General features: G+C 37.0%; 1 protein-coding gene across 1 annotated transcript in view; it reads right to left on the bottom strand.

Annotated features, from left to right (window-relative positions):
- The window catches only part of LOC123232317 (transmembrane protein 132D-like), a 1040749-nt gene that overhangs the window by 545901 nt on the left and 473581 nt on the right, over positions 1-21267 (bottom strand). Inside the window, exon 3 of the mRNA XM_044658730.1 lies at positions 19541-19672. Coding sequence (XP_044514665.1) covers positions 19541-19672 — 132 coding nt within the window. The remainder of the gene's footprint in view (positions 1-19540; positions 19673-21267) is intronic.

The following is a 21267-nucleotide window of genomic DNA, read 5'->3' as shown; positions in this document are numbered from 1 at the left end:
GAGAGAGAGAGAGAGAGAGAGAGAGAGAGAGAGAACGAACAGGAAGGATCTGATGACCATAGGATTTTCTTGTATCTATGAAGTTGTATCTGTTTGGAAGAGAATCTGTTCAGAACTAAATACCTCTTTTATCACTATCACTGCTTCTACTTTAAGCCTGGTCATTTGCATTAGGATCAACTACCACTCAGACTCTTTAGAGATGGACTGTGAGGCATCCTATTAGCTATTTCTGCTGCTGTATGAATTTTGGTAATTCCACCGGTTGAAGTGTTTTATCTTTGCTTGTGGTAATATACAGCCTGGTGGTTGATGCTCTGAAATCGGAAAACCACAGCCACCAACATTAGCCATGATCTATGGTGCAGGCATACATTTATGAAGCATTCTGATGAACATCGGCAAGCGGTGTAATCTAATTATTGTTGCTATTAGATTGTTATTTATGTTGCGTTTGTTCCCGCTGTCGCTCTGGCTAGGGAAGCGGAGCTGTATTTTTGGATTATGATCCTCTGGAGATCCCATCAAAAGTAATGGCAGCTGCGACGAGGAAACGAGGGTGGCGGTAATTCACTGCAGTTACCCACCAAAAAGAGATGTTAAATTATTTAATTCCAGATTTTGTACACTCCCCGAAAATGGGAAATATTAAATGTTAAATATATGACTATAATAAAAGTAAAATAACACATGGGTAAATTAAGGCAAAAACGTGTACTTTTCTTGCTTTGGAAATAGACTATTCCATAATGGATCTGGATGAGTGTCAGAGAATGCTAAATGAGTCAGCCTAGAGTACAATTTTATAGAGAATTGGACTCATAATTTCCCTCTAGAGCAATGCTCCCTTCTTAAAGTATTACTGCCTCCTTATTGGGTCCATATGCTGTGCCTCCCAAAAGATACAGCACAAACACACCCACTCAGACTTTTGAGCACTAATTCAAGCAAAGCTTAGAGTCTCTTTCAAAGAGTCACTCTGTTGCTTTCTCACTTTGTCCTAAAGACTTTCCATGTCACTTAAGCAATGGAAATAAGGATCAAATACTATTCCCACAGTTTAGCAGACTTGAGTTCAAGTTTGGTTTCCAACACCAATTAGCTATTATTTAGTTGGTAAATCTCCAAGCATTTATTTATTTTCATTTATTTATTTATTTATCTATCTATCTATCTATTTATTCATTTATTTATTTATTTGTTTGTTTGTTTGTTTGTTTGTTTATTTTAAACCCTTACCTTCTGTCTTGCAAGGCAGAAGAGCAATAAGGGCTAGGCAATGGGGGTCAAGTGACTTGCCCAAGGTCACACAGCTGGGAAGTGTCTGAGGCCAGATTTGAACCCTGGACCTCTCATCTCTAGGCCTGGCTCTTGAACCACTGAGCTACCCAGCTGCCCCCCACCAAGTATTTAAATGGATGTAATGTGGTGCTGAGATTATATCTGTATCCCACTGGAATCCAGACGGGGAGAATTAGGAGCAGTGAAGTAAGAATAAAAGAAGTAAATTTAGTTTTACTTAATGAAATTATTTAATCACAGTAAGCTATCCAGAGAGGAAGTGTCTTCCTTGGGAGATAGTGTGTTCTTCCTCATTTGATGTCATTAAACAGGTAGAATGATCATTCATTCCAGCCATTGTAGAAAGGATTCTTCGGTATGAAGTAGGCTCAAGGATTTCTGAGATCTGGTTTACTTCTGGGGTTTTGTGACCTATATACTGTCTGAGGCCTGTTTTCTTATTGTAACAATGGGATTTATAAGCAAGTTGTGTTATTAATGCAGACGCTACCCACTGAAAAAAGATCTCTTGACTCTTCAAGTAGCTGAAAGACCCCAAATTTGGGGTGCAATACATTCATATAAGCATAAAGCAAAAAGTAGAGCAATAATCACATCATTGGTTATGAGACTGGTAGCATCAAGGATTTAGGAAATTATGATTGATAATATAAGTCAGGCCCAGGGAACAACATGAAATAGTTAGAAGTTTAGTCATTGGGGCTAGCAAAAACTTCACAAACTTCTTCTCTTATAAGACTAAAAATGGTTCTTTGTTGGAATCCAGATGGGAGCTACTAACCCAGACTTCTGGATAGCAAACCAGACATCTCTGAAGGATAGTTTGCTGGCTAAAGATATCAAGGCTAACTCTTTTCTTCTCACATACTCCAAGGCCAGCAAGAATTAGTTGAAGCCAGAAAAGATAAATGATTAGCAGTAGAACTGGAATTTTCAACTTAACCCATCAAAGACCAGGTAAATTCTGAACTAAGTTCAGAAATAAAAAACCATGATTTATGCAGTTATGAGACAAAATCAATTACTTGTAAACAGAAATAATAGAAAATGATACAAGATCCATTTTAATATTCTCATTTCCTCCTTTTAGATCATGACAGACAAATATGTCTTTCATTGACCACTTATCTATAATCTAATCTTTTAAGACCATAACTATCCTTATATTTATTATTATACATAACTATTCTTCAAAACAAAAAGGTTTGAGCTCATGAAACTAGATTCATTTTTCAACACAATAAACATTTGTTAATGTCTACCATGTGCAAGGTCATTGGTAAAATGCTTTGTCTCATAGACAGTGTAATTAGGCTACAATATCTAATCAATAAAGAACTATAGAGAAGATTCAAAGTAAAGGATGTTATCACAGAAATGGCTGATGAAAAAAAGATGGGCAGGCCACACGATGAGAGTAAGGAATAATTGACAGGAAGCCTTATCTCTGTGCAGTGTCAAGAATAGCCCTCTTCCTGTTGGAAGACATATGGGCAGACCTAGGCAAGACATTCAAGATGACCTGGAATGAATGAATATTCACCCCTCTTTTCTGAAGGAAATTTATCTCTGATATTATAGAACTAATATGCGTAAAGAACTGTACTAGGGGGGCAGCTGGATGGCTCAAAGGATTGAGAGCCAAGCCTCGAGATGGGAGGACCTGGGTTCAAATCTGACCTCAGACTCTTCCCAGCTGAAAGTCACTTAACCCTAATTGCCTAGCCCTTACCACTCTTCTTCCTTAGAACCAATACACGGTTTTAATTCTAAGGCAGAAGGTAAGGGTTTAAAAAAACCTGTGCTAGGCACACGAAAGCAAATGGTCCCTTGTCCTCAAGCAGTTTATATTCTATTGCGGGATGAAATAGGGTCAGGTTACTGAGAATTTTGAATGCCAGAAGAATCTATATTTGATCCTGGAAGTCGTTAAGAGCCATTGGAGTTTCTTGAGTGAGGATGGGGATGGAGGTGAAATGATTACAACTGAGCTTTAGGAAAGATCAATTTGAAAGTTGAGTGGAAAATGGACTGGAGTGGGGAGAAAGTTGAAGGAGGGAGACAAAATAACAATGGTATAATAGTTATCTAGTCATAAGGTGATGTGGGTCTCCACCAAAATGGTGGCAGAGTCAGAGGAGAGAAAGGGTATGAACAAGAGTTATTACAAAGAGAAAATCAATAGGACTTGCCTGGAGATTAAATATAGGAGGTGAGAGATAAGTGGTTATTTCCTTCAGAAAGTATTTCCTAACCCTCCTTCCCATCTCTAAATAAATAGTTTTTTGCCTCTTGAAGTTGATGTGCATATTTTTTTATACTTCTTTACTTGGATAAATGTTATCCCTATTTCCACTCATGTCTGGAATGCTGTCGCTCCTGATCTCTGCCCTCTGCCCTCTTTGACTTTCTAATTTTCAATATCTTTTATTTATTTAATTCAATATTTCCCTGCTGTGTAAAAATTTTTAACAATAATTTTAAAAAATTTTTGAAATCCAAATTCTCTTTGCCCATCTTGCTTCTCCTCCATCCTTAAGAAGGCAAGCAACTTAATATTGATTATACATGTGAAAGCGTACAAAACATATTTCAATATTAGCCTAATTGCAAACTAAAAAAACAAGAAAAACTTAAAAAAAGTAAAAATATATATGCTATAATCTACTGCCTTAGACACTTATCTCAGTGACCTCTGGCAAGTCAGTTAACTTATAAATGCCACATAAAATACCCTAGAAATTAAGTACTAAGTCAGTGACAGGTTGCCATCTGGTTGGTGGAAGGAATTCCCATACTGGAGTTCCATACTCTGATGAAAGCATAGTCTCATATATGTGCATATCTATATCAAAATGTACATGTGCCTGTTTCCTAGCACTTGTGTTTTCATTCATAAAGAACCCCTTCCACTAATGAAGAAGGGCATCTACTCTACAATTCTTAATCATGCAGTTTTCTAGGGCACAGAAAGATTAGGTGGCTTAATCAGAGTAATGCAGAAGATAAAGATCTAAGGTAGGACTGGAATCCTGGTCCTCATGATTCCAAAGTTAATTCTTTATTCATTATGCAACTGTCTGTTTTCATTGTATTATTATTATTTCTCTGCAAGTAAAAAAAAAATGAATCTAGCAAGAGGAATAATTATCTCAATTTGCTGTACCCTGTTGCTCTACAGGTAAATGAATGCCTTTATTCCTGGCTTTGTACAGTTCATCCCACTTTCCATACCCTTAAATTCCTTCGGTTAGAGAGTTTCTGCTGCTACTACCCTTATTGTTCTCCATGGCAACAGCCAACTCTTACAGAGGGTAGACACCCACAACTAAACCCTTTCCCCCCTTGTACAGTAGTTCTAGAGATGGATTTTCTTTTTTGGCTGGAACAAAAAGGTACTAAACTCTGTAGAATTCCTCCCACAGGAAAACCAACAGGAAAAATGTGAGGCCCTCAAAGTACAGGTGTTCCTCAATAACAGTTAGGAAGGTCACAAAGAGCTCAGTGTATTGCATTTGGGAAAAGTAATGTCTAAACACTCACGGTTTTGCTTCTAAGGGCCATGGGGTTACTTAGGTATACTTTTTTTTTTCCTTCCTCATAGAATTTCGGAATGTGGGGGGAAAACACATTTATTGAATGCATTTACCCTGAATTTACAAATACAGTTTGTTTTTGCATGCTTGTCTTCCTTAAAAGATATTTTTCTTATAGAATTACAGAATGTGGGAGGGAAATACATTTGTTTAATACATTTAGCTTGAACACAAATATATCTTTTCTTTTTTAACATTTGTTTGCTTGTTGTCTTCCTCGTTGCATTGTGAACTTCTTGAAGTCAAGGATTATCTGTTTAGCATAGTCTCTGACACACAGCAGACATTTAATGAATATTGATTTCTTCTTCCTTCCCTTCCTTCCTTCTCTTCCCTTTCTTCTCCTCCCTTCTTCCTCACCAGTGTTCTCATGATGATGCTGTATAGTTATAAATAAAGGAACACCAACATCTCCAGAAAAAATCAAAGTGGTGGTTTACTAAAAAGGCAATGGAGATATCCATCATGGTGGGCCTAAAATAAAATGGGAATAGCCCATTTCCATAGATGTCTTATGGGAGAACAAAATCACACAATATCCAAAAGGATATGATGAGAAAAGGACATGAGTCAGTCATGTAGTGAAAGTTAGACTGAGTGGCAATAATGGCACCTTCAAAGTGAAAGAGACATAGAATAAGACTTCCACTATACTGTACTGAATTTTTGGGAGAAAAGAAATATTACTTGAAATTAAAAGGCACTTATAAGTTACTGCTAAAAATGATGGCAGGAATAGTTATGATAATAAGACAACAGCTTCAATGAAATATTCTTAGCTACAAAGCTGTGTTCATTGACCTTCCCCCTTCATACATGATGGATCACTTCCTTTACTGACCACACATATACTTAATAATCTCTTTTTCCTCTAGTTTTTTTTAATGATCCCCATCCTGGTCCCCTTTCTCCCCTTTAGCTGTTGTATTTTTATCTGTCACTAATAGAACATGTCATTCAAGAAAGGAAACAACCCAGAATCGTTCATAAAAAGCAGAGACAGTAGATATTCCTAGAAATCAAAGAGAAGACCAAATCTTCTTACATTTCAAAATTCACAAGTCAGTCACTTGGTCAATGAAGGGAGAAAGAGAAGGAGGAAGAATAAAGGGAAAATTGAAAAAAAAACAAAACACAATGTTTTCTCTACCCCTACCCAAAGTCAATTCCAAATTAGTATACCGCTACATTTGAGTACCACTCAACTGGCTTATTGCTGGAATTCAAGGTTCCAAAATGCCTGGCTGTATTATATATAGGCAAAGTGTGAGTGTATCAGATTCTTTTAGCCAGGCACAAGATGTTTCCTCTATGACATCATCTTCTTTCATCCCAAATCCCTATGATTCTTTGCAAGCTAATTAGGGTCTTATTCCCACTTAGTTTGATTAAATTCTTAAATCCAGATATTTGCTTTAATTAACATGATAGGATCATAGATTTTTAAACAGAGGGAATCTTGGGAATCACATGAGTATAAGTCTTCATTTTATATATGCATTTATTCAATAAACACTTAGTAATCTAGACCTACTTACTAGATGCTAGGCATATGAAATAATAAACAAAAATTGATTCTTCCTTCATGAGGTTTATGGTCTTTGGGATCTACAGGTGAGGAAACTAAAGCCCATAAAAGTCAAATAATTTGATCAAGGTAATTCAAGTTCCAAAGGGCAAACATGGGTTTTGAACCCAAATCCCACTCTACTCTGTACCATGCTTCGAGTCTCTTCCAACCCTGAAATTCTGCTTAAAAATGCTTTAAAGGAAAAGATGATTAAAAAGTTAATAACTTTTAATATATAAAAGAAAGGAAGAGTAATTTTTAAAATTATACAATTATACTATACTATAAAGACCAATGATGGTCAAGTTAAATCTAATACCTAAGCTAAAAAGAGGATAAAAGCAATCTATTTTTAACTCAGTTCACTGTTGCTTTCTCATAGTATGAGGAACTAACACTGGATTTCTTGAGAAGAAAAGGGTAGAATTATCTATCAAATGGATTTTCCTAAGATGCAGAGTTCTAGGCTCACACCAAAGGTAAGGAGGCACAGTTAGAGATCCCTCAGATATTCTCCCCTAAGATATGAGCCTTAGGATATCTGCACAGGATGAGGGCAAAAAAGGGTAAAGTGATGGATTCAGCCCATTGTCAACCAAAAGAACAGCTATAAATCTATTCAAGGGAAATCTGGAAGATTACAGGGCTATCAAGGGTTGGATCTCATTAAGTCCACTATGAAATCACAAACAGGTGGTTAGAAAGGTATTTATCTATATGAGTAAAAATGGAGAAAATTAACACTTATCCAATCACCTAGACTCCTGGTGACTACATGAGGCAGGCTTCGGGAACCTAAAATGGTAATTGACAGGCAGGCTTAATTAGCCATTCTGTTTCTGTTTTATAATATTTGCCAGTAATATTCATTCAACAACACCCTGCTGGCTGTGATAATATTGGTATGTTAATTCCATTACGATTAAGCTTTTAGCAGCCCTCAACCTCTCCAAACAAAATGAGTGATCTATTTTCACTTAGATAAAGAAATCTTTCAATTCCAGCGAAGTTTGTCACTGGCTCAAAAAAAAAAAAAAACCCAAATAAAAAAAACTGTCTCCTTAATCCATGAAATTACACCTGTCACAGTAATTTAACTTTATCACCACAACTTCGTGAACCATGTTAAAATATCCAAAATACAAAAGCCATGTCTCTCAAGCTAATTAACAGGGCCACCTTTACATTGGTGAGATTGGTGCCTGATTTTTAAGAGTAATTAAACAATATGCAAATGAGAGAGAGAATATTCATAAACTCAAGCAGTTCCAGAGGTAAAACTCCTAGTGGTAATATTTGAACATGCCCGATTCTGTGTTCAATACTAATTTTCAGAGGGCACCAATCAAAGAGAAACCCAAACTACCATCTCACCCAAAGGACCCGAAGCTACATTTCTTCATTTCACTTCTTCCAGAGAAAAGGACAAAAGTTAGAATATGAATCAGAGAAGGGGGAGGGGATGATGGCTGTATATGATTTGTGTTTTTTTGTTAGGGGGTTGTGGTTTTAAAAGATGATTCTATTTTAAATATGAATAATATGGAAACCAGTTTTGAATAATAAGACATGTATAAATAAGTAGAATTGCTTATCAGCTCTGGGAGGGGGGAGGGAAGAGGAAAGGGAGAAAACATGAATCATGGAATCATGGAAAAATATATATGCTGTATAGTGAAGCAAATAGGATCTTACTTTTCAGAACTGTTAATTATTCCACCCAATAAATTGCAGCAGCCAATTGCAAGGATTTCCTTGTGTTGAGTGTTTTCTATATTTCCAGATTTAGTCTTTTTAGGGGTTGATTTTTATGTTTCTTATTATAGAAGGAAGAGCTCTGTGATGCAAAACAGGGGACAGAGAGGGGGAATGATGCTAATGCTTAAAAAAGAATTAATAAAACTTTTTTTAAGGATCCAACTATTAGACCTGAAGGGCTTTAAAAGATCTCATGCTGTTTGACCCAGATATAGCACAGCTGGTTTTGTACCCCAAAGAGATAAAAAAAAAAGATTATACAAAATTATTTATAGTTGAACTTTTGTGGTGGCAAAAAATTGGAAAATGAAGGCATGTTCATTGATTGGGGAATGACTGAACAAATTGTGGCATATGATGGTGATGGAAGACTATTGTGCTATAAGGAATGATGAACTGCTTGATTTCTATAAGAAATAGAAAGACCTCCATGAACTGATGCAAACTGAGATGAGCAGAACCAGAAGAACATTGTACACAGTAACTGAAACATTGTGGGATGATCAAATGTAATAGACTCTGCTACTAATAGCAAATGCAATGATCAAGAACAATCCAGTGGAATTTATAAAGAAGAATGCTATGCTATTCACATCTAGAGAAAGAACTGTGGGAGTAGAAATGCAGAAGAAAAATATATGCTTTATCACTTGGTTTTATGGGTATATGATTTGGGGTTGTGGTTTTAAAATATGACTCTATTATAAATATGAATAATATGGAAATCGGTTTTGAGTAATAAGACATGTATAAATCAGCAGAATTGCTTGTCAGCTCTGGGAGGGGGAGGGAAGAGGAGAGGGAGAAAATATGAATCATGGAAAAATATTTTAAAAATAATAATAAAGGATCCAACTCATGAGTATAGTGCCTCATTTCATTGTAACCTTCATTATTATACAAGATTAATATCTGAGGAGTCAGATACTTTTTTTTTTCAAAAAGTAGTCCAAGTTTATAGTAATTTTTTTCTCTTGGAATTTAGTATCAAGTGGCTTGTGATTATGCCCATAGTTAGAAAACAAAAACAAAAACAAAAAAACAAAAAAAAAAAAACTCTCTGACAATGGACTTCAGGAGAAGAGGAGGTTGGACTGAGATCCCAGCCCTGAATTAGTAAAAGTCATTTTCTCTCATGTGACTCACAGAGCTTTATAGTACTCTCATGCCACATCCAAAGAGACACCAAGAACCATAAGAACAGAGTCAACAACAATTGTTTATGAGAAATAAGATTAGATCCATTAAATATAATCTTTAATAGGAAAAAAATAAAAGGACAAATTTAGATGCACCCCAGCTACCTGTATATATTTTGTTTACACACAGCAGTTCATATTATCCTTCCCCACTGGTATAGGGATCTCTTTGAGAGTAGGGATTGTCCAAATAGCTTACTATTTCAGAGAGGGGGTAGAAATGGAAGGGAAGAAGGAAGTGGGGGCTGAGGAAGAGAATTTGGTACTCAAAACTTAAAAAAATGAATGCTAAAAATTGTATTTACATGTAATTGGGGAACAATAAAATATGATTTAAAAATAAATGTCAGAGGTAGGATTTAGAAAAAAGAGAGTATAAAGATTGTCTTTTGGCTTTCTTTTTATCCCCAGCATTTGACCCAGTCCCTGGCACATAATTGTTTATTGATTAACTGACTGAAGTAAGTCAAGGGCTGGGGAGATAAAGATCACTAGTTCTTTAAATCTGTTTTTCTCTCATCACACTGGATATAAGAGAATATCTCCTATAAAACTAAACCAAAGAGGTAACAAGGTGACTCAGTGGATTAAGAGCCAGGACTGGAGGCAGAGAGTCCTGGTTTCCAATCTGTCCTCAGAGAGTTCTTAACTGTGTGATCCTGGGAAAATCACTTAATCCCATTTGCCTAGCCCTTACTGCTCTTCTGCCTGAGAACTAATATTTAGTATTGATTCTGATATAGAAGGTAAGGGTTGAAAACAAATAAATAACCAAACCAAACCAAAAAGCTCACCAATTTCTATCTGTCTATTGAGAGGTCATGCCACATGGTCTTCACTGGAGGCTTGATATTTGAAGGGAACCACAAATGTTGCAAGCACAAACCAATACAGTTGTGCTGTTCTTCCATGTGTTATAGGAATGACCCACTACCACCTCCTTGTTATCTTCTCCTCACTCTCAATATACTCAAACCTTTCCATTCTATAGGGGAAGGAACTTTCTAGCTTTCTAGCCCTCTTCTCACCTTAGATTTCTTTCTTTCCAATCTGGGGTCTTTGCAGCTAGATCAAGCTTTGCAGGGGGCTGTTATATAATATTTTGTCAGTTTTTAAAAACAAAACAAAACATATAAGCTTCATTTCTGCATATATTCCTCCCTACCTCCATCCAGCAAACTATGTATTGTATGAAATGAGAGAGAGAAAGAGACAGACAAAGACAGATGGACAGAGACACAAAGAGAGACAGAGACACAAAGAGAGACAGAGACAGACAGATAGACAGAGACACAAAGAGAGATAGAGACAGATAGAGAGGGACAGAGAGAGACAGAGAGAGAAAGAGAGAGAGACACACAGAGAGAGATTCAGTAAAACTCATTAACACTACAATTCTTTGAAGTATATGGAATATCCTATACCCACTGTAATTCTCCACTTCTGCAAAGAGAAGTTAATATATTTTCTTAACTTTTTTTTCCTTAGACAAGCTTAGTTATTACAATTATACAGTATTTAGTTTTACTTTTCTTCTATCTTTTCCATTTGTATAGTTGCATTTATTGTGTATATTCTGTATATGGGTATAGTCTGTGTTTTGGTTCTCCCTACTTCATTCTGCATCAGCTTCTATAGCTTCCTATTTGGTACATTCTGTCCTCTCTCTGCTCCATCATAATCTTAAGGGGAGGGCATACTTCATTTTTGTCATTGTATCACTAGCATCTGGCACAGTACCTAGGATATAGTACATGCATATGATAGCATTTTATATATTGTTTTAAGAATGGAATGTATGTATAGATTTGACACATTAGTCACATCCCAACCAATAATCCCACAATAGTATTTTCCTTTTAAAACATATTTAAGGGGGCAGCTGGGTAGCTCAGTGGATTGAGAGCCAGACCTAGAGATGGGAGGTCCTGGGTTCAAATTTGACCTCAGACACTTCCCAGCTGGGTGACCCTGGGCAAGTCACTTGACCCCCATTGCCTAGCCCTTACTACTCTTCTGCCTTGGAGCCAATACACAGTATTGGCTCTAAGACAGAAGGTAAGGGTTTACAATAAATAAATAAAGTAAAACATATTTAAGCAAAATTGATGATGGGATATGTTGATTTCTGTTTTGGTAATAAATATTTTAACAAGGATAGTTGCTTCAACTTTAATAATTTGGAACTAACTAATAGATCCATTGCATCTGACCTAAATTTATTCCTTTTTAGTCTTGTAATAATTTACATTTTTATGCTTATTGTGTATATTGTTCTTTTGACTCAGCTTTCTTCTCTCTGGGTGGGTCAGTTAATATAAGTTTTCTCAAGTTTCACTCAATTTTCCAAATCTGTCCTTCCATCACAAAAATATTGTCCCATTACATTAATATAGCACAATTTTCTCCAGCCATTCCCCAATTGATAAAGACATAATTTGTGTTGAGATTTCTTTTGCCATGAAATAAAATATTTTAAGTGGAAAAAATGCATTTTCAGAGACAGTCAATGCCAAGGGAGAAAGAAAACTGAGATCTTCCTTTGTAAGTGAACAGAGAACACAAAGACTTCCTCTTCTCTTACTTTCCAAAAGAAAGTCTAGTCTGAGGACATCCAGACAGTTAGAAGCAATGATATGATTTTATATTCAGGAACAATGCCATTAAAGAGAAGTCCTTGCCAAGGATGGAGGAAACCAAATTAAAAAGACAAGAACTTCCTAACAACAAAGGACATTTGGCTGGGGGTGCTTTAAAAGACAGTTCAGTTAAATTCAAGAAAGTGCCAGAGATCTCAATAGAAACACTCATTTTTTAGTATATATGAAGGAAACTACCACTGGCAGTTTTCCTCCCTTTTATTCAAACCTGACTAGGAAGGAAAGATATTACCCAAGATCTGAAACTTAACATGAAAAAAAAACATGCTGTTTCTAAGTGTCCAAAGTCTTTCACTTCTTTACTCTAATGTAAATGATGAGATATCTCATATGAGAAGAAAAGAGAGGATGCTATATGGCTCAGTGGATAGAGAAACAGGTCTGGATTCAGAAGGTCTTGGATTCAAATTTGACCTCAGCTGCTTCCTAGCTGTGTGACTCTGGGAAAGTCACTTAATTTCAGTTGCCCAGCTCTTAATACTCGTCTGCGTTGGCACTGACTACTTAGTATCACTTCTAAGACAGAAGGTAAGGCTTTTTAAATATTGAAAGAAAAAATAAAAAGAAGAGAACAAATAAAGATTTTAAGATAATAGATTCAATAGTGAAAAGTATCTTAGACTTCATCCAGTCTAACCTCTTCATTTTGTATATGAGGGAAATGAATCTCAAAGAGGTTAAATGACTTGCCCAGGACCACACAGCTAATATATATCTGTAGCAGGATTTGAAGCCAAGTCTTCCTGAGCCCTATGCCAATACTCTAGACAGTACTCCATAGTACCTCTAAGAAGAGAAGGGAAAACATCATTTGAATTCCTCCTCTCTCACTCCCAAATTATACTTCTTCATGAAAGAAACAATTTTTCTTAAATTTGAAAACAGTTAGAATTGACAAATAGCACCAATCTGTCTAATGCCTTTAGAATTTTACATTTCTTTTCTCATCACAGCTCTGACAGGTAAGCACTGCAAGAAATGTTATTTACATTTTACAAATGAGACAACTGAGGCTCAGAGAGAGGAAATGGGTTATTTAGACATAAAACTAGTACCTGAAAGAAGCATGAACTGAACCCGAATTTTCTGGATTTAACTCATATACTCCTTCCACTAAAACAAATATCCCAATTGCTTATTTTAATTTTCTCTCTGTGAATACTTATAAAGCCATAGAGTTATTCATCGAGTAAATCTATCCAACATTTATTGAGCATCAAGGAATTGTGTTGGACACTAGGGTTACAGAAAAAGTCAAAAAATGGGAAACACAACAAAACAATAATCTCTGCCCTCCAGGAATCTGCAAGGTTCAAAACAATTATAAAAACAATTCTGATACAATGTAGAATGGTGTCGTTGGGTCTGGAGTCATGAAAACTCATCTTCCCAAGTTTAAATATGGACTCATACACTTACTAGCTGTGGGATCCTGGGCAAATCACTTAACCCTATTTGCCTCAGTTTCATCATCTGTCAAACTAGCTAGAGAAGGAAATAGTGAATCACTTCCATATCTCTGCCAAGAAAACACCAAATGGACTCATGAAGAATTGGACACAGCTGAAATGACTGAATAATAATAGAGTGATGTTGGAATAGGTGAAAAGCACAAAGGGAAATTATAATCATTTCAAGAGGGAAGAAACTATATTCAAGACAGAGAGATAAGGGAAGGTTCCATGAATGTCCCCTAAGGAAAAGACACCAAGAATAAAGATGTCAACTGGCAGAAATGTTGAGGGATGGTGACATACGCATAGGAGATGGTCTGAGTAAATGCATAGTAGTAAGTGGAGTAGAGAGGAAAAAATATAAAAAGAGAAAATAGTAAAATTTAACTGAGGCATAGACTACCTGTTGGGGGTAGCTGAAATGAGGCTTAAAAGGCAAAGATGCTCAATCTGGAATGTGATATTAAGATGTTTATATTTTATGCCGCAAGCAATGGGGTGACACTGAAAGGGGGGAATTCTGTTTAAACTGTATAGAAACAGGGTCTGAACATTTAGGATAGAAAAATGATTTCAAATTCCCCATGAAGGAGAAATAACAGAAGATTATGTTCCTCTCTTTTTTCTACCCTTGCAGTGTTGGTAATAAGGGCATTTTGATACATCTTTATTGTCGATTGTCGACAAAAAGGTATTGTCGATTTAAGGATATCAAGAAGGTTTGGTGAAATGTGTCCTCAAAATCTCTATGAAGAAGAATAAATATTAATAAAAATGTTCTCATATTTTTCATATTTTTAGATATGTGTTTGTGCATAAACTTCTTCCCCTTCTTCCAGTAGATTCTATCTTCCCTAAGTGGAGGGAACATTTAGTTTTCATCTTTGTATCTTTGTGTCCTTGGTGTCGAACACGGTGCTTTCAATGTTGTAGGAATTTAACATCTATTATATTGAATCAAATCTACTATTCTATGAATCTCACATCTGTGAGTTCAAGGTCAAGACTGGTAGTGGAAGGAAAAGAGACAGACACTATGAGAAGAGTTAGTTCTGCTCTCCTCTCCCTGCAGATTTTGTTTTAACTATGCATATTTTTTTGCTTTGACTTAACTCTTGCATCTCCTCCCACTACCAATAAAATGTAAGGTCCTTGAGAGCAGGGGATTCTTTACTTTTTGTCCTTTTATCCCCAGTACAGATTCATAGATCTGAATCTGAAAGGGACCTCTAAGATCATCTGGTCTAATTGCTTCATTTTACAGGTGAGAAAACTGACCCTCAAAGAGATTGCCCATTTTTATGATTGTGAGCTAGGAAATTACTTAAGTTTTTGATCATTTCTTTTTCCCATCTGCCTTATTTCTCTAATCATGTTCTCCATTCTCATCCTGACCTCCTATCCTTCAACCTTCCTTCTATTCTCTCTCAGGCCAGGGGCCCTGAACTAGTGCTCTTCTTCCTTCTAGCTTTGGACAGTCATTGACACCTAGTAGCTTTTAAAATATTTGTTAATTAGGGGCAGCTGGGTGGCTCAGCATATTGAGAGTCAGGCCCAGGTCTTGAGTTCAAATCTGACCTCAGACACTTCCTAGCTGTGGGACCCTGGGCAAGTCATTTAACCCCAATGGCCTAGCCCTTACCACTCTTCTGCCTTAGAACCAATACCCAGTATTGCTTCTAAGACAGAAGGTAAAGTTTCAAATAAATAATTTTAAAAAATAAATATTTATTGATTGATTTTTTCCCTAACAACCATTTGATCAACAATTCAACTCTACGCTATCTTCTGAACTCCAGCTCTGTGACTCCTTATTCTATTGCCAATAATGTCTTGTGGACTCCAACCTTTGATTATTATCACCATCTGCCAATTCCCTGCTTTTTCTCATACTGCTGAACAGAGTAGACAAAATCATGAAACCAGTCTGGATGGACTCACAACTAATGCAGGTTGTATAATCTCAATTGGGCCCACATGATAGCAAGGCCACTCTTTAATGGTCCCCTTATCAATTCTCTGTCCCACTCACTATCATCTCTCTTTCTCTCTCTACTTGTTGCTTCCCTACTGCCCCCAGACATAATTGGCTCTACCATTTTTCTCTCTCTCTCTCTTTTTTAATTTAGAAAACAACAAAGCCCCTCTCAGCCTTCCTTGCCAGACATGATGCTATATTTCACCTCTCTTTGTGAATAAACTCTTTGAGAAAGCCATCTATAATCAGCACCTTCACTTTCTCTACTCTTGCTCTCCCCTAATCTCTCTGCAAACTGCCTTCTGACCTCATCATTCAACTGAAACTGCTCTCTCAAATGTTATTAATGACTACTTAATTGCCAGATCTCACAGCATCTTTTCAGACCCTATCTTTTCCAAGCTCTCTGAGGCCAGTGTTAGGGTTGATCATTCTTTTTCTCTTTTCTTTAGGTTTTTACGGCACTATTTCTCTTGGTTCTCCTCCTCCCTGTCCTCACTGTCCTTTGCTGAATCTTAGTCCTCTTCATGTCCACTAAATGTGGGTGCCCCCGAGGGTCTCCTTTTGATCTTCTTCCCCTATACCTTTCTCTAATGCCTTGATTGACATACTTCTCTCAGCCTCTTCTCCCTTCTGACTGGAGTGCTAGAAACTGGAATGCCAGAAAATGGAATGCCTACTCCTTCACAATGTTTCCATTTATAGAGGAGAGAAACTGGACTCTCAGCTCACTCTGTTTTGTTCCTGATGCTCTGATTGGTTTCCTTTCAACAGAACAACATCCTTCAGCCCACTCTGGGTACTTGCTATTGTCCCTCATCCCTTCCCCCCAACTCTTCCCTGCCTCCTTTTGTTTTTGTCTCTCCCACTCCCTTAGATTGCATACACATTTTTCTTAATCATATTCCTTATACTCCTTGCTCTCAGCATAGTTTCTGTTGCATAGTAGGTGCTTAATAAATGTTCCCTAGATTGGATTGGTTTGGAGTAGGCACATAGCTGTTTGCATGGTGTATCATCCTTTAGAATGTGAGCTTCTCTAGGGCAGGGACTGTGCATTTGCTAAATGCATTGCTATAGATAATTCCTAAAGCTAGTCCTTAATCTGGGAGGTGGGGCTACCTCCTGTGTCACAGGAAGACATCCCTGGATGCTGCTTCAACAGCTCTTAACTCCTCTATATACCCTACATCTGAAATCATTAATTCAGAAAAAATGGTGAAATTCAAGTAAAACTTTTCTAGATCTCTGTGATCCCTCTCTCCATTGGGCAGTGGGGATTGCTCTTCTCTCTTTGCATACTACCTGACAATGATTTATTTGTACACATGCTATGTTCTCTGAAGTGGAACATAAGCTCCTTGAAGGCGGGAAGGATTTTATTTCTGCCTTTGCATCCTGATCGGCTAGTACAAGACCTGACAAATGAAAGGACCTTAATGTATTTGTATTGAATTAAGTTTAGTCAATAAACCATACAATTTCATAGCTAAAGGCTGTAGCCAGTACTTACATAAGTGATTACACTCAGGTAATAAGGAAATTAAATCTCTTCTGCAAATAAGAATGAGGGAAAGGGAAGGATCCATAGTTTGATCCTAGCAATGACAGCATATTATATTCAGAGGATTATGGCATTAGAACTAGAAGAGACCTTAGCGACCATCTAATTCAACCACTTCATTTTACAGATGGAGAAAACTGAGACCCAAAGAGGTTAAAGGGCTTGTCATTAGCCATAGAGCTATGAAGCATCAGAGGCAGGATTTGAACCCATGTTCCTATTGCATCTTAAAAACTATAGAGGTAGGGGGCAGCTAGGTGGCTCAGTGGGTTGAGAGCCAGGCGTAGAGACAGGAGGTCATAGGTTCAAATCTGACCTTAGCCACTTTTGTTTTTTTTTGTTTGTAATAACTTTCACTGTCCCCCCTAATATATTTTATTAAGTAAGTTCATTGATTTTTAGTTGAAGGCACCCTACTTCAACCCATCACTTAGGAACAAATATATCATTGACAGCCTGGGATGTAATCACTAGAAAAGGATCAGCATAGTGTCACTGCCTAGATTGCTTCTCTCTCCCATTTCCATCACTTATTTTGTTCTTCAGGGCCTTCCTGAAGATACGATAAGATTCTATTTTCTACCCACACTATCTCAGGCTCAAAGCCTGTCAGAATTCAGGAAGAGAATTAGGTCAAAATCTGTGTGGTCTAGAGAAACCTGACCCTGAGAGATGGAGAAAACCATTTTCCCAATCTCATTATGTTGACTACATCTTGGAGACCTTGACTTTGGTGGAGTCTTCCTGCTCTCTCTAGAGAGCCCTCCCAGGCTGCTGGGAAGCAGTGAGGTTCATGGGTTCAATCATGGCCAGGGTAGATATCTACTAATTTGACAACACCATTTATCAAGCAGTTTCAAAGGTAATGGAGATGGAATAGAGCTTTTATTTCTATACAAAATGAATCAAAATCCCCCCTCAATTCTTATGGTAGGTGAAAACTACTGTCAATACATTCTAGCAGATAAACATAAATTCCACGCACCAATTTCATTGAGAAGTCGCAATATGAGAATAATGCAGATGACAACCCATCCATGACTTCAATGGCTATATAAGTATAAAAAGAATTTCATCTAGATTCCCTAGACCTGGTTTCAATGCCAAGTCTTCCCACTTACTACTTATATGGCCTTGGTCATTCATTTAACTTCTCTGGAACTCAGTTTCTTCCTCTCTAAAATGAGGTTAGAATAGATGACCATCTGAGAGATCACCAAGCTTGGCATATCACAGTACACGGCACGTGGTAAGCACTTAATGAATGTTTAATGATCGAAACTATGACCTTAAGGAATTTCCTACAGTTACATTAGAGTTTAATTAAATTGCCCAGGGGTAGAATAATGGAACAGAGGGTTAGTACTGAAAGACATATTATAAGCCCATCTTCCCAAACCTATGGTATGTGTTCTAGAGGGAGCTCCCCCACTCCACCTCCATACATACCTAAGGACATTTTTCACATCACCCGCCCTTCTGCCTAGCAGCCCAGTGGGGGTTCTTATTCCCTCCCATGTCTGGGGTAAGGCAGAAGGCTCATATGCAGTGTGAGGGTTCCAGTTTGGGCACTCAGGCTCTAAAAAATTAGCCATCACTGTTATAAGCCATCTAGTCCAAATCCATCTGTTTACAAATGAGGAAACTGAGGTTCTGAAGAGGTTAACTGAATTGTTCCTGATGACACAAGTAGTAAATTGCAGAGCTAAAATTGTGTTAGTTATTCCTGAATTTGAACCTAATACTTTATTCATTTTATCAGAGAAACACAGAGCTATTATGTAATAGGATGTGGTAGGTGAAAGGCAGTATGTCATAGAAGATAAGAGACCTGACCCAGGACTTAAGATGTCTTGAGCTCAAGTCGTGTCTTTGATGCATAATGACTGTGTCCTCCTGGGCAAGTCACTTAGTTTCTCAGTATCTCCAGACAAATCTAAGAATATAATTTATAAAATAATTAGAAATCTGCATTGAATGATGGCATTTTCCTCATCTGGATTTTCATATACACAAGTAATCACAAGTCTGATTTTTTTAAAGGTAGCTATAGCCAAATATGCTTGGCATCTATTGTTTTAGTCTACTTGACTTTAGGAGGGATGCCCAGAAACTTTTAGTCTGCCATATGTGAGATGGATTGAAATAACAAAGTGCAACTCTGAGAAAACATAAAGCCTATTAAACCTGAAAGGGTCCTTGGGATTACACAGGACATGAGGCTCTGGCCCAAGAGAGATCCTTTATCTTTAAACAATCTATTGTGAATAATAGCCCATCCTCTCTAAATGAAGAAGATTATCAATTTTATCTCTCTGTATTTTCATTATCCTCAGAGGAGAAAAGTACACTTTGATAGAAATGTCCAGTTGGAGTGGACCCAGGAAAGAAAGAAAGAAAAAAAGAGGCAAAAGAAATATTAGTGGATTTAAAAGTACATGATACCAGTTGGGACTTACCTGTTCTCAGAAGCAGCAGACTTCCTCTGGCACACATATTTCCCTGTGTAATCCACACTCTCTTTAACATCCCATAAATGAGGGTTACTGGCTCGAACACCAATAATATTCACACCTTTCTTTACCTTTGCCCTGTTGGGGAGGAAATAAGTATATTTCAGAGATGAGATGGACCCATGGTTGACAAGTAATTCATGACACCTTTTTATGCTATGATGATATTAAACCTCACTACCTACAGATACAAGGCTGACTGAAGCAGGTGCAAAAATGGATCAAGTCAGATATTAAAGCCTGGCAAAGTGGAAAGTGGCAGTGAGGTGACAGTGGATAGAGTCCCAAATCAGGAAGACCCACCTTTGTGGATTCAAATCTGGCCCAAGACACTTACTACCTGTGCGACTCTGGACAGGTCACTTAATCCTAATTTCTTCAGTTTCCTTGTCTATGAAATAAACTGGAGAAAGAAGTGTCAAACTGCCCGAGTATCTTTGCCAAGAAAGCAGCAAATGGAGTCACAAAGAATCAAATACGAATGAAAAGATGGAAAGAAGGTTTGACTTAAAATCCAGAAGACTTGATTTCAATTCTGTTGTTGGTATTTATTAGTTGTGTGATCCTAGACTAAGAACTTACATTCTTTGAGGCCCAACTTCCTTATTTACAAATATAAAATAAACTAAAAAGTAGTTATGTGTGAAGATTACTATAGTAGCTAATATATATGTATTCCTTTTAATTTTAGAACAGCACAAATATTACAACTCTAGGAAGTACATGATATTATTATCCCCATTTTACAGATGAATAAGCTGAAAGTAATGTGACTTGCTCAGAGTCACACAGCTACTAAGAGTCTGAGGCCAGATTTGAATTCAGGTCCTCTTGACTCTAGGTCCAGCACTCTTTCCATCACTGTGCCACCAGTTGCCTCAAAAACTGAGGCAGAAATGTTATTGTTACCATCTTACAGAAGAGGAGGTTCAGTTTTGGAGAGTAAAATAAATTACCTAAGTTCACATAGTTAATAAACACTAGTAAGAACTGGAATTCAGGTTTCGTGCTTCTTAGTCTAGTGGTCTTTCTATCTGTGAGATTTCCAAATGATAATAGTTTGATTACAATTATAATCCCTTACATAGAACCATAGAATTTTAGAGTTAGGTATCTATCCATCATTTTGACAAGTCTTTAATTATACTATCAAGGGGAATGTGTAGAACAATTTTTTAAAATCCAAATGATAGTACCAGCTATAAGCCCTTATGCAACCTCAACCTACAATATTTTAAAAAAATATTTTAAAGATAACTTTCTTTTTCATTTGCAGTATATATTTTTCCATCCTCCACAGCAAAACTATCCCAATTAAATTCTATTTTTAACAACTAAAAGTACTTAAGCAAAATAATCAACACAAAGACGATATCTGCATCTGATATCTGACTATATCCATGTCATTCTGCTCTTCTGGTGCCCCTTTGTAGATGACTGAAAAGAGTATCATTCATTATCTGTTCTCAGAGGGTTATTACTGATATTTTAGTTACTCAAAATTCTATTTCCTTTAAGAGGAAGGAAGGAAGGAAGGAAGGAAGGAAGGAAGGAAGGAAGGAAGGAAGGAAGGAAGGAAGGAAGGAAGGAAGGTAGGAAGGAAGGAAGGAAGGAAGGAAGGAAGGAAGGAAGGAAGGAAAGAAGGAAGGAAAGAAGGAAGGAAGGAAGGAATG

This window comes from Gracilinanus agilis, chromosome 1 (genome assembly GCF_016433145.1).
Source record: "Gracilinanus agilis isolate LMUSP501 chromosome 1, AgileGrace, whole genome shotgun sequence".
Taxonomy (NCBI): domain Eukaryota; kingdom Metazoa; phylum Chordata; class Mammalia; order Didelphimorphia; family Didelphidae; genus Gracilinanus; species Gracilinanus agilis.
Note: the sequence above shows the minus strand (reverse complement) of the source record. Positions and strands in the feature narration are given on the sequence as shown.